This window comes from Sinocyclocheilus grahami, unplaced genomic scaffold (genome assembly GCF_001515645.1).
Source record: "Sinocyclocheilus grahami isolate Dianchi unplaced genomic scaffold, SAMN03320097.WGS_v1.1 scaffold15.1, whole genome shotgun sequence".
Taxonomy (NCBI): domain Eukaryota; kingdom Metazoa; phylum Chordata; class Actinopteri; order Cypriniformes; family Cyprinidae; genus Sinocyclocheilus; species Sinocyclocheilus grahami.
In genome coordinates, this window is record NW_015505194.1 from 1,048,126 (window position 1) to 1,061,471 (window position 13,346).

Consider the following 13,346-nt stretch of genomic DNA (forward strand, 5'->3'; position numbering starts at 1 on the left):
AGAAATAAGCAATTTTAACTAGTGACACGGACCGTGTCTATAGTGTCATTGTAGTGTCTGCCAATGACGTCATAACCCCTCGATTTCTGGTTTTGTTTTGTAGAAAACATGGAAACACCAAAGACACTTTAATATGTTGTGCGTTTTAATAGACCGGTGACGACCGCACAGAGTAGCATTATAACAGAACTTTCAAATGTATCTAGTATGATAAAACAGCGCTGCTTTTCCCCCCCACATATGCACGACCGGAAGGAGCGGAAGCGGTCGACTGTGGCATAATAAAAGCTCAGCTGCTTTCGAGCCGTGCGTCACGCTCATTCAGCAGCCTTGTTTCGCTTCTACGGCTTTCAGCCTCACCCTGCTTCATTCTACTACGTTAACAAATCATTAGCTCATCCATGAACATGATTTCTGCCCGAGTCCCGTCGGATTGCATCGGCTGTGGGGATGAAGACGACAACTCCCATGATTCCACACTCAGTCACGGCGTCATCAAACTACACCTTTGTCTATTTGTTTATTTTCAATACACGCCCTCTAGCGGCGAAAATTACATATTGTGCCTTTAACGTGTTACTTCATGAAAGCATCATCCTCTTACCCCACATCACCATAAATGCGGTTTATTCACATTGTAAGCCCTCTAAATGTCAGGTTTTTATTTTATCTTCTTCGTTTCTGTCTGCTTTTCACACAAAATAGCAATCTTTGCAGTCGTGACCGCAGCGCGTTAAGCCCCGTTCACACCAAGAACGAGAACTATAAAGATAACGATATTAGCGTCCACACCAGCGAACGATATCGTCTGTTTATTCTAGGCGCACGTGCGTCTGCCGCTTTAAATTCTTGAGCTCGTGACAGCAGGATGGATTCTGATTGGCAGTCAATTTTTTCTCGTTCATCAGCTGGAGAAAAATCGTTTTGAAAGTGATTCCAACGATATCGTGTCTCTTTGTCTTTATCGTTACAGTTTTGGTGTGAACTATGCTATTGTTTAATATTGAGAACGATTTTTAGAACTATATATTTATCGTTATCTTTATACTTATCGTGCTTGGTGTGAACGGGCCTTTAGTCTGTGAGTGTTCTTTATTTTCTTTGACCCTAAAGCCCAAGCGGGTGAAAAGCAAAGCAATCCAATCGAGGCGTGATATTTCCGGGTCCTATGACTTATCAGGTGGTTGTCCGGTGGGAGGAGAGGGAGAGGGAGAGTGTGCTTTCTGTTTGAATGCTTTCCTTACCCTCGTCCCTGAACCCAAGCACTTCTCCAAACTGTGTGAGGGAGAAGAGGGCAAGTGGTTGTTCATAGTTGCCAAAACTTTCCTCTCTCATAACTGACATTTGGCAGCATGGCAGGCGGGTCCGTGTCGGAGTGCAAGGAGTATTTGTTTAAAGTTTTGGTAATCGGGGAACTTGGTGTGGGAAAGACGAGCATCATCAAGCGGTACGTGCATCAACTCTTTTCGCAACACTACAGAGCGACCATAGGAGTGGATTTTGCGCTCAAAGTCCTCCACTGGGACAGCAAAACGCTAGTGCGGCTACAGCTGTGGGACATCGCAGGTAAGGACGTGTCTTAAATCTAGGTTTCAGTTCAACTTTTTGCGTCGTCGCGTGGTCTCTTAAATCCTGACGTAGCATATTACATGCGATTAACCGTTCCAATAAAGATGATAAACAAAATATAAAGTCTGTAGCATAGTTTATTAAAAGCCTAAAATGTAAATTATTTCATGTAAAATGTAAAGGTTTAATTTGATTTCATGTGTCCAACTTGAATCAGGTCAAAACAATGTCAATTAGAACCTAAATAATTTGCATTTACAGTAAACTCAACATGTACTATTTTTTCTCGTTTGAAAAGTTGCTCAAACTGTCAATCAGTTGTAAATATATTTCCAGGTAATATTATTTGTGACATTTTACCACAACATTTGAAGACAAATGCTTTTTACTATCAGCCCACTCACCGTTTCTCGAATCATTATGTTCAAAAGAACGCTCAAAAGATTATCCTTTCATTAGAATCGTTCAAGTGATTTAAACCACTTTAAAAAAATCTATATTTACTTGAAAATTCTTGACTCAAAAACAGCTAGGACAGATTCAATCTAATTTGTGAACGAATCGTTCAGTCCGCGTTAGTGAACCGGTTCAATTGTATCATTGAAAAGATCCGACTCGAAGATCGATTCGGACATCGCTTTGATTCCAGAATCAAGATCTGCTCCGGGTCCGTGTCGGAGTGCAAGGAGTATTTGTTTAAAGTTTTGGTAATTGGGGAACTTGGTGTGGGAAAGACGAGCATCATCAAGCGGTACGTGCATCAACTCTTTTCGCAACACTACAGAGCGACCATAGGAGTGGATTTTGCGCTCAAAGTCCTCCACTGGGACAGCAAAACGCTAGTGCGGCTACAGCTGTGGGACATCGCAGGTAAGGACGTGTCTTAAATCTAGGTTTCATTTAATAAACCTATACAGATGCAGTTTAAAGTGTTAAAGCCTTATAAAATTTATAAGGTTTGTTGTACTTGTCTCAACATTAAATAAGCCTTCAGGCACGCACACGTAGCACATGACTCTTGATGTAATGCCGGGCTTGAGAGGCTAATGATGGCAAGTCCGAGTTCATTCCGAGATTCGGTTCCTTTGAACAGTTCAACTTTTTGCGTCGTCGCGTGGTCTCTTAAATCCTGACGTAGCATATTACATGCGACTAACCGTTCCAATAAAGATGATAAACAAAATATAAAGTCTGTAGCATAGTTTGAGTTTGATTTTTGCATGTTTATTTCAATTACACTTTATTAAAATCCTAAAATGTAAATTATTTCATGTAAAGGTTTAATTTGATTTCACGTGTCCAACTTGAATCAGGTCAAAACGATGTCAATTAGAACCTAAATAATTTGCATTTACAGTAAACTCAACATGTACTATTTTTTCTCGTTTGAAAAGTTGCTAAAACTGTCAATCAGTTGTAAATATATTTCCAGGTAATATTATTTGTGACATTTTACCACAACATTTGAAGACAAATGCTTTTTACTATCAGCCCACTCACCGTTTCTCGAATCATTATGTTCAAAAGAACGCTCAAAAGATTATCCTTTCATTAGAATCGTTCAAGTGATTTAAACCACTTTAAAAAAATCTATATTTACTTGAAAATTCTTGACTCAAAAACAGCTAGGACAGATTCAATCTAATTTGTGAACGAATCGTTCAGTCCGCGTTAGTGAACCGGTTCAATTGTATCATTGAAAAGATCCGACTCGAAGATCGATTCGGACATCGCTTTGATTCCAGAATCAAGATCTGCTCCCAGGCTTTGTCCAAATACCCACACTTGCAGTCTTTGCACTTGACCACTTGATTACTTAAATTACGTATTTCCTGTATTTGGCCGAAGTCTTCAAGTGGGTGTGAAGACCACAAGTGGGTGTGGAACTTTTCATTACCTGATGGGACACACTTATAGTGTTGTAAAAATGCAAGTGTTTTCACTTTATTTTACTTTTAATTTGAAATACTTTGCATTTTAAAATCAACTTCTAAATGTCTGTGCAGTAGTCCCTGTAACATGACCATTTTAATTTGTGGTGCTTCTAATTAAATGATAAAAAGCAGTTGCAAATGTTGTACAAAATAAATATCACCACAACTAATTTTTGCACCAATAAAAGTAAAAACACTGTTTTTCTACCAAATTATTTGTCATATCTAATTGTTATATTAATATTTAACTTGCATTGGAAAGGTTTCTGTGACCTCTCGCGAGATCTCGGCAAAAAGTCTCACGATTTATTTCCAGAACATGATGCATGATGGGATACACTTAGCGTTGAATAGTGCTCCGGAGCGGTATTCGAGATAGTGTGGATTTAGTATCCATTAAGGGCACTGCACTTTGGCATTTTGAAGACATGGGACAGACTTGCACACTTACTTCCTGTCGCACGCATGCGCTCTCAAGTGGCCAAGACCGCAAGTGTGGGTATTTGGACAAGGGGCAAGTTAGGTACCCCAAGGCTACTTAAAATGGAAATTCTGGCTATTATGATTAATAAACGCAAAAATTAAGTTTGGGAAGAATGCGCTAAACTTTCTGAAAGCCCAGAATAAGTTTGAGTTCTAGCTTGCTGTGTTCACGTCAGCGAACATAATTACTAACGCAATGTAGGTCATGTTGTGACACTAGACTAGAGAGAATGGAGGGGAGCGATATGCTTCATACAACTATTATGACTTTGTGAGCTGCCTATCTAGACCTAATCTGGGCCAGAACGTGCTTAAAATGTTGTCTTAGTAAGCAGCTCACTGGGTTGTGAGATGCAGCCTAAATAGCCTAAGTTTACTAACCAATCTGCAAGTTATCAAATTCCACATATGTGTTATCTTTGTTGATTCGTTGGCACAAACAGACCCACAGTAGACTACCACCAGTGCTGTGTAACTAAATAGTGAAATCAAGTATCAACAGAAACCTTGACGTGACATTACGGAATGCAAGCAAGTCATAAAACAAGAATGCAATCTTTCTTTCTTTCTTTTCTTTCTTTCAATGTCTCTCATGTGAGATGACAGATAATGAGAGAATTGTGTAACTGTACTAGCCTTCACTTGCTTATAAAACCTAATTCGGCAGATTGCCTGGCGCTCCACATGAAAAAGGAACACAGTTCTTATAATACTGCTTGTGGACTTTTTTATGTACTTTACACACATCTACAAGTCAGAGATATAGGCTACCATATCTATTCTGTTCTTTGTTTAATATGTTCCTATGCAACATTTTTCCCCCACCCATACAATACAGTGTCATACATTTAACCCTGTAATGTCTGACATGAAATAATAGTAATATATATTTTTAAATATTTTAACCTTTAGACAAATAAATTAACATACAATGCAGTGCAATACAATTATATTTCATCCATATATGTATAAGCAAGTAAACCTAAGTTGCTTCAGTCCAGTAAATGCTTATCTTAAAAAAATAATTACAATATAAAGATTTCACAGCAAAAAGGTGGACAGGATTCTAGTATTTAATTATACTAAAATGCCTTTTGCTTACTTAAAAAGTATGGAATATCAATCAGAAGGTGGAAGGCATGTAGAAGATTGGTTACAACAAGTTTTTTTTTTAGCAAAGGTTTGATCATGTTTATAATTTAGAGGCCTTAGAATTAATGTATCAGATATGATCTAGCTTTATAGGGTTAATAATATACTTAAGAACTCAGCATTTTCACACTAAAGTGATTGTGAGACATTGGAGAGCTGCCTGTCTGTAATCCATTCACACTCTCTCTCTTCCCATTAGTAGACCCACACTGCGATCTCTATATTTCCCCAAAGACCATTTATGTCTTTCCACTGCAGTATTTCTTGAGTACAATAGGACCATGGAGGCACGTATAATTCAATATACTGTACCAACTGTCCACAGCAAACAAATGGACAACTTTAGCTTTCAATTTAATTTCAGTGCCATGTGCATTAGCCTCCTGTGAAATTGAATCATGAGGATTTGTAAGGCTGGGATGGTTTATGTGCATCTGTGTTTATAGGTCTAAATAATGATATATCACCTTATTCCTTATCTAAACTGTACTCTGTACTAAATTCTGTACTCTGGCATGATACAAGTATTTTCAAATTGAAATACATCTCTGATGTGCTCTTTGTAGCCATGTTTCTTTAATAGATGTTTTGAATGTCAGTCTGACACAAATTACATTGTTACTAGGACACAATGCAGAGACAAAACATCTGACATCTGTTCTTGGTTACACACATAAGACACTAACAAACTTGTTCACTATTATGAAACTGAACAAGATATACAGCAGAGAAAATGTACATAATTTAATTGTCCATATTTAACCAAGCTGATTAGCTTCATTTCTGTTCATCTTAGTATACGAGGAAAGACTCTGAAAGTGAGAGATATATATATATATCTCTCTCTCACGGTTCTCAACCAATCAGATTTGAGAACCAGAACGAACTGTTGTATAAATATATATATATATATATATATATATTTATTTATTTATTTGGAAGAGTGTTAGTTAATAAGAGTTTTTACTTCAGGAAGTTTCAAATTATTTTTTTCTTGTGAAATTACCTGGACATTCTGGTTATTAACTAAGCATTTGGACATTTTGAGTACAAAGTCCAGGCAATTATGAACAATCAGTACAGGCCCTACAGCCTGGGAAAAACAACACATGTTATGTTACAGGAAGTGGAGATTAAATAAATAAGATTAGGTATATTTTATGTCAAATAAAAATATACATATAGCAAATAGAGCATGCATATACAGTGGGTACGGAAAGTATTCAGACCCCCTTAAATTTTTCACTCTTTGTTATATTGCAGCCATTTGCTAAAATCATTTGTTAATTTTTTTCCTCATTAATGTACACACAGCACCCCATATTGACAGAAAAACACAGAATTGTTGACATTTTTGCAGATTTATTAAAAAAGAAAAACTGAAATATCACATGGTCCTAAGTATTCAGACCCTTTGCTCAGTATTTAGTAGAAGCACCCTTTTGATCTAATACAGCCATGAGTCTTTTTGGGAAAGATGCAATTTGATGGAAAGATGGATTTGGGGATCCTCTGCCATTCCTCCTTGCAGATCCTCTCCAGTTCTGTCAGGTTGGATGGTAAACGTTGGTGGACAGCCATTTTTAGGTCTCTCCAGAGATGCACAATTGTTGTGAGACATGATTCTCATTTGCTCTGACATGCACTGTGAGCTGTAAGGTCTTATATAGACAGGTGTGTGGCTTTCCTAATCCAGTCCAATCAGTATAATCAAACACAGCTGGACTCAAATGAAGGTGTAGAACCATCTCAAGGATGATCAGAAGAAATGGACAGCACCTGAGTTAAATATATGAGTGTCACAGCAAAGGGTCTGAATACTTAGGACCATGTGATATTTCAGTTTTTCTTTTTTAATAAATCTGCAAAAATGTCAACAATTCTGTGTTTTTCTGTCAATATGGGGTGCTGTGTGTACATTAATGAGGAAAAAAAATTTACTTAAATGATTTTAGCAAATGGCTGCAATATAACAAAGAGTGAAAAATGTAAGGGGGTCTGAATACTTTCCGTACCCACTGTATATCTGTAATATAAAACAAAATTGTAAAACATAGAATGACAAACAAATATTATGCAGTCTTCAGCCAAAGAGCTATAAACGTTGTTTTTAGCTTTTAAAGGACATTGACCTGTCTAGTTTAATTTCTGTACATCTCAGATCCCGAGGCAAAGTCATTGTAAACAAGACACTTTTTTTGATAGTTCATATGAGTTTTTCATATAATTTTTTTTAATTATCAGTAAAATTAACTGTACCAGTCATTCACTAATTATTTGGACATTTTGAGTATAAAGTCCAAGCAATTATGAACAATTAGTACAGGCCATATAGGAAAAACAAGTTAATAACACATACTTAGGAAAATAGAGATTAAATAAATTAGATTAGGTACATTATATATTTAAAAAAAATTATGGCAAATAAAAGACATCAACTATATTTCTGGAAAAAAGTATAAAACAAAATGGTAAACCATAGAATGGCAAATATACAGTGTCTCTAGCCAAAGAGCTATAAAAAGCCATTTTTAGGGGATTGAATGCAGTATTTCATCAGCCATGTATTGACCATCATTTAGTCGCAGCATTCCTTTAAAATAGAGTTTATGTTCCCCTCTTCCTTAATTTCTTTCTCCCTCTACCTTAATTTCTTTCTCACTCAGCCTTTTATTCTCTCACCCAGTCTTGGTTGTCACAGTGAGCTGCAAGGACAACGTCAATGATGTGTGAATTACACAGGTTGCATTCTTTCAGTCTGTATGTGGGTGCATGTGTGAATGTGAGAAAAGCTGGAATACTGTACTTTGCTGTGTGGTGTACCATATCAATGATGTACAATTAAAAAACACAGGCATATGAACTGCTCACTGTGACATCCTGGCCCAGTTCCCAAAACTAGTCCAGACTTGTATGATCCTGGATAAAGTTGATCAAAGTCTGCCCCATTTACGCATTTACTTCTACACTGATAATTAACCCTCTTAATCATGCACATAATTGGTAGCTCAGTGGTACTTATCAAGAACGCTGGATTTCTATACCCGCACCGACTAGCGATTACGATAATGACCCTGAATTGGATGACTGTAATCAAGGCCTTCTTCAAATACATATGTGTCAGACCCTGACTGAAGCCAGGGGCTCACCCGCCTACCTTGGCCCAGAATAGCAGTGCTCCAGTGGGGCTGTCTGAAAGAGACATGCTTATTACAGACATGGAGCTTTAAAGAAACTCTTACCCTCGATGTGTTAGAACATCCATCCATCCATCCGTCTCTGTCTGTCGATCTGTAGATCTGTCTGTCTGTCTATCTATTGTTCTATCATTCTTTCATTCTATCTATCTAGCGTTCTATCTATTAAAATCTTTATATATCCATAAAAGTATTTGTTAATTTATTTATTTAATCTTCACTTTATGTTGTTAACTTTTCTAAATATGTATTGATATTTGAATAGTTTTTGACAGAAATGTCTTATGCTCACCAAGGCTGCATTTATTTCACCAAAATTACAGTAAAAAAAACAGTAATATTGTGAAATATTATTATATTTTAAAATATAATTTATTACTGTGATGGAAAAACAGCTGCCATTACAAGTTTTCAGCTGCCATTACTCCAGACTACACTGTCACATATTCGTTCAGAAATCAATCAAAATATTTATTAGTTTTATTTTAGTGTATTTATTTGTTTATTTTGGTCAAGAACATTTAAAATACAGCTACAGTGGTCTCTGTCAGTATTGGGTGATCTTTGGCGGTGCTGATTGCAGATAGCCTTTGCCCCAGTGCCGTGAAGCCTCTGTCTCTGGTCATTAGCTGTACTGTTGGTTGGGGAAGTAATGGCGACCCAACGCGTCTGAAGTGTGTTGATGTTCCACTGAGTGCCAAAAAAAAAAAATGCAGCTGGCTCGTCTGGCTTGGATTGTTGCCATAGCAACACACCCACAAGATTATTATCTTGATAAAGGCCATGCAGGAGAAGCTTCAGGTTGCCATGGCTATGGACAGCAAGTATCCCTGTCTCCCTATGCCACAACCCCCTCTTTTCTCACACTGTCTCAAGCTTTTAAGTGATCTTCTTTTCAGAATCACCATAATTCACATTAGCAGTCATATTTAGAAGTACACAGATTTGTTGTGATGTCTAACCAAGAAATTAAACAATAGTCAGGTTACTATAATGGTTTCAAAGTTACAGCATGTGGGTCAATGACATACTTTTTTTGTGCTATACATTAATTTATTGAAAAATACATAAAAATTTAATTATACAGTTACTTTAATACATATGGTTTATGATAGGCATGTTTTTAATTTCTGAATTTCAAATTTTTTTACTTTCTTCTTTTTAAAAGGATCAGTTTTACTTGGTTACATCGCACAGTGTTTCCTAAAGATGCAAAGATCAATTGTCCATAGACTGATAGAATTTCTGTTTCACATATGCAAATGAAATTATTCCTCATTCAACTGATATAATGCATTTCATAAAGCCAGTGCCACTTGTTGTGGTTTTAAAAGGAAGCAATAGAAACTGCTATCAGATCTAGACACTGAATAAACCTTCACTATCATTAAAGGGGTCATATGATGCTTTTTTAAAGATCATTATTTTTGTGTATTTGGTGTAACAGAATATGTTGACATGCTTTAATGTTCAAAAAACACATTATTCTCAGTGTTGTCAAAACAGTTCATTGTTAATCATATTTATTGTAAATCATTAGCTGCTATCGACCTCTCAAAATGTTGATTAGCTCAACTCTATTGCCATCAGGCAGTCAAAGCTTTTTTTTACCTCGGGTCCCTTTTTGCTGTTGAGAAACTGTCAGTTTTTGTTGTGCTATATTTGCACATCCTACAGGCGGGTCGACGTCCCATCAATTCTTTTGTGAGTTGTAAAGACAAGTCCATGGATTAGTGATAAATGGAGATTGATTCTTGACATTGCTTCCCCAGAGGGGAGAATAAGGTCTCCCACTGCGCAATTATTGACACCATCATTTCTGACTCTCTCATTCCCTGCATGGCCAGTTTGGGGCGTCTACATTATGAATGAATGAATGAATGAGTTTTTATTGCCAGGTATGTTTACACATACGAGGAATTTGTTTTCATGACAGAAGCTCCACAGTGTAACAGAATGACAGTGACAGAACAAAAACACAGATAATAAAAAATAGAAAAATAGAACAAGTAACTAAGGAATAAAAATATACAAATCGACAATTGTATGTACAGGTATATAACAATAGACAGTTGTATGTACAGGTATATTATGTGTCAGAAGCACTCAGAAAATGACTAAAAATAATAAAAATTACCTAAAACTTCACTGTACCTCACCTGTCAAAAAGGGCCTTCATTAAAAAACCAAAGTGCAGATCTGTTGTGGTTGTGCTGCATAATAAGCCCTGTTTTGTCAACCATTGTAATAATCACGAATTGTAGTGTAGTAAAGTTTTGATCACATAGGAGAAGCACAAACTTTTGCCCAATTGACTCTTTGCTGAGCTGCCTTTGATTATTGTTGCTAACTCATATTTCCATAAACATTTCCATAAAATGTGTTCATAAAGTGGTAAAAACTGATATTAACATATTTTTTAAATATATTTTTTCATAAAATCTGCCATTTTCCTTAAAAAAAAAACAAACAAAAAAAACATTACAGTAAAAATTTGTATTTTCCATTACACTGTATATCCTCCATTATAAATGGCTGACAAATTTTTATTTGTTATAGCTAATTGCAGCAACACACATACACATACAGTAAATAAACCAACCGAACAAGTTGGATGCCTATAGAGAAAGTAAAAGTCTTAAAAGCATAACTTGACTACAAATTCTTTTCACAATCAAAGAAAATGTGCATTTCTTTGAATTGCACGAACTAGATGAACTCAAAAATGTCTTTCTTGGCTTCTTCATTTTAGTGCAATTTCACACGCCCCTCAGGGATCCATGGACCAGGGAATGCACCTTTCATTGTGAAACTGTTACATCACACTGACTTTTTCTCAGTTAATAAAAGAGCTTACTACTCCATTTGCCTTTTTCATGTCGGGCTAATCCTCAGCTTTCACACTATTCTCTCTGCAGTTCTCCTTTTCTCTTTCGATAAGTATAGCTGACTTTCTGTGAAGCACTGCAGGTACTGTTCTCTTGCTCAGTCAGATTTCTCTGGTCTTCTACTTTTCTATAAAAGCGGCACACACCGAGAACCATTAATTCTGAGAAAATGCCAGTTCTCAACAGCATGCACTGCATATTGTGGCGAAAGTATTGATCAACTGTACGATTCTGGCCCTTCGCATGGTGTTTCTAGGAATTAAAAGTGGTTCTGAGATTTTCTTTCTTGACTTGCTCTGTGACAGCTGGCCCAGCGCACCAAATGCGTTCACAAGTTCGGATGTGTCTGGTCTCTGGGTATTCAGTATCTTTAATTCATCGGAGTGAGTTTAAAAAAAAAAGATTTTTAGGGCTGTGTGCCCAAAATGGACTGGGAGCCAAGAATTAGGGTCGTCTTATTAGTCTTCTTGTGTGTCAGCCCTCCCGTGTGTTCACCTGAGGTTAAATGGTCTAAATTTAGACCGGCAATCAAGTGCAATTAGCTGCTGAGAGACCTAAGGAGCTTTTAGCATGTGAAGTGCGTAGCTGAACGAAGATAATGGAACTGAGACCATTGGGTTTGGGGTGATGTGCTGATCACTTGAAACCAAATCTAGACATCTGAAGGTCTACACGCTATAAACCTACTGTATTGAATGGAACGGCAGGAAGCAGGTTTGGACTGGGGCAAAATTTAGCCTTGTAAAAATCCAGTCCTTGTGGCCCATGTTTTGAGGGCTTGATTAGGGCCTTTAAATCTGAAACAAATAACACAAATCTATAATATATTTATCAGTAGATATTACTAAGTCTAAAATGCAGTTAACTCTATTAATATTGCCTATTTTGTTGCATAAAAATGCACAATTGACAGTAAAGCATTGATTTTGAGTCAGGATGCAATAAAGTAAATTTACTGCAATAAGTAACAATAAAATTGGTAAAAACACTGAATTTATGCACGACTGCATTCTGTCAGACTTAATTCTTCTTAATTATTGAATTTATTTTGATTCTCAATTCATCTTAATTATTGAATTCATTCAAAAAAAGGCTGTCAGTTTGTGCATTAGGAGTGGGCTCTTTCTGTAAGTTACATAATTATGCCAGTTCATGGCGACAAGTGATTCATTCAACAACACTGATTCATTCAGGAATTAGGCCTAATCATATGACTGATATTATGGGCGAGCCATTGAATCCTTCACTCAACTTTCTCCGTTTTCCTTTGCCGAACAAAGATAAACAGTAGCTGGAAATATTGTTTTTCAATATTAACTTCTTGCTGTTAATTGAACAGCTCTAAAAAGGACAACACACTTACAATCATACTGTTGGTTGCTAATAAAACCATAACAGGGTGTGATGACCAGCTATGATATTCGGAAAAACAGCATTCTCATTTGCATCATATTGCTTGCATATGCTGTATTTCCACCCAAGAGTAGTTGGAAATTTAAAGTAGCTTCCTACAATACTGATTAAATTAATTTTACATACTCCGTTCTGTTTGTACACAGAGAAATGTCAATATCCTTCAGCCTGTTGGCATAGAAGCGAAATATGTGAATCTTCTATCACAATCACACACGCATTGCCTCGCTGCACTTCCCCAGTTTCTCTCACACTCCGAAGAGAGAGTGAAGAACAAAGCAATGTCAGGCATTACAGACAGGCCAGTGATCACAGTCTTCCTCTGTCTGAACTCTGATCTGAGAGAGTGGTTTGGGCTCTGGCTTAAATGCTGCATAAACACTAGACTACAGCGTTCTAGACTCCTGAAACTGCTCTGTAGTCTTTTTGTTCCTATGGGAAACAGCACACTGCCACAAGTCACTGATCTCATTCTGATGGGCCTAGGTGGCTTGATACTAGTGGTTCGCAACTTAGTTTTGAAAAATAGCTTTTAGCTTAGCATACCGTTAAAAATATACCAATTTAATGCAGCATTATGCAAAAACCTTGCTATTGTAGAAATGCATTATTATTTAGGCTACTCTTCCTTGTGTTCTGTGAGTGTGTGTGTGTGTGTGTGTGCATATATATATATATATATATATATATATATATATATATATATATAT

At 36.6% G+C, this 13,346-nt stretch overlaps 1 protein-coding gene across 1 annotated transcript in view; it reads left to right on the top strand.

Moving 5' to 3' along the window:
* Positions 1 to 1,065: 1,065 nt before the first annotated feature.
* LOC107601480 (ras-related protein Rab-32-like) overlaps positions 1,066 to 13,346 on the top strand; it is a 19,744-nt gene continuing 7,463 nt past the window's right edge. The window contains exon 1 of the mRNA XM_016293667.1: positions 1,066 to 1,566. Within this exon, the coding sequence (XP_016149153.1) occupies positions 1,353 to 1,566 (214 nt within the window). The 5' untranslated portion in view covers positions 1,066 to 1,352. The remainder of the gene's footprint in view (positions 1,567 to 13,346) is intronic.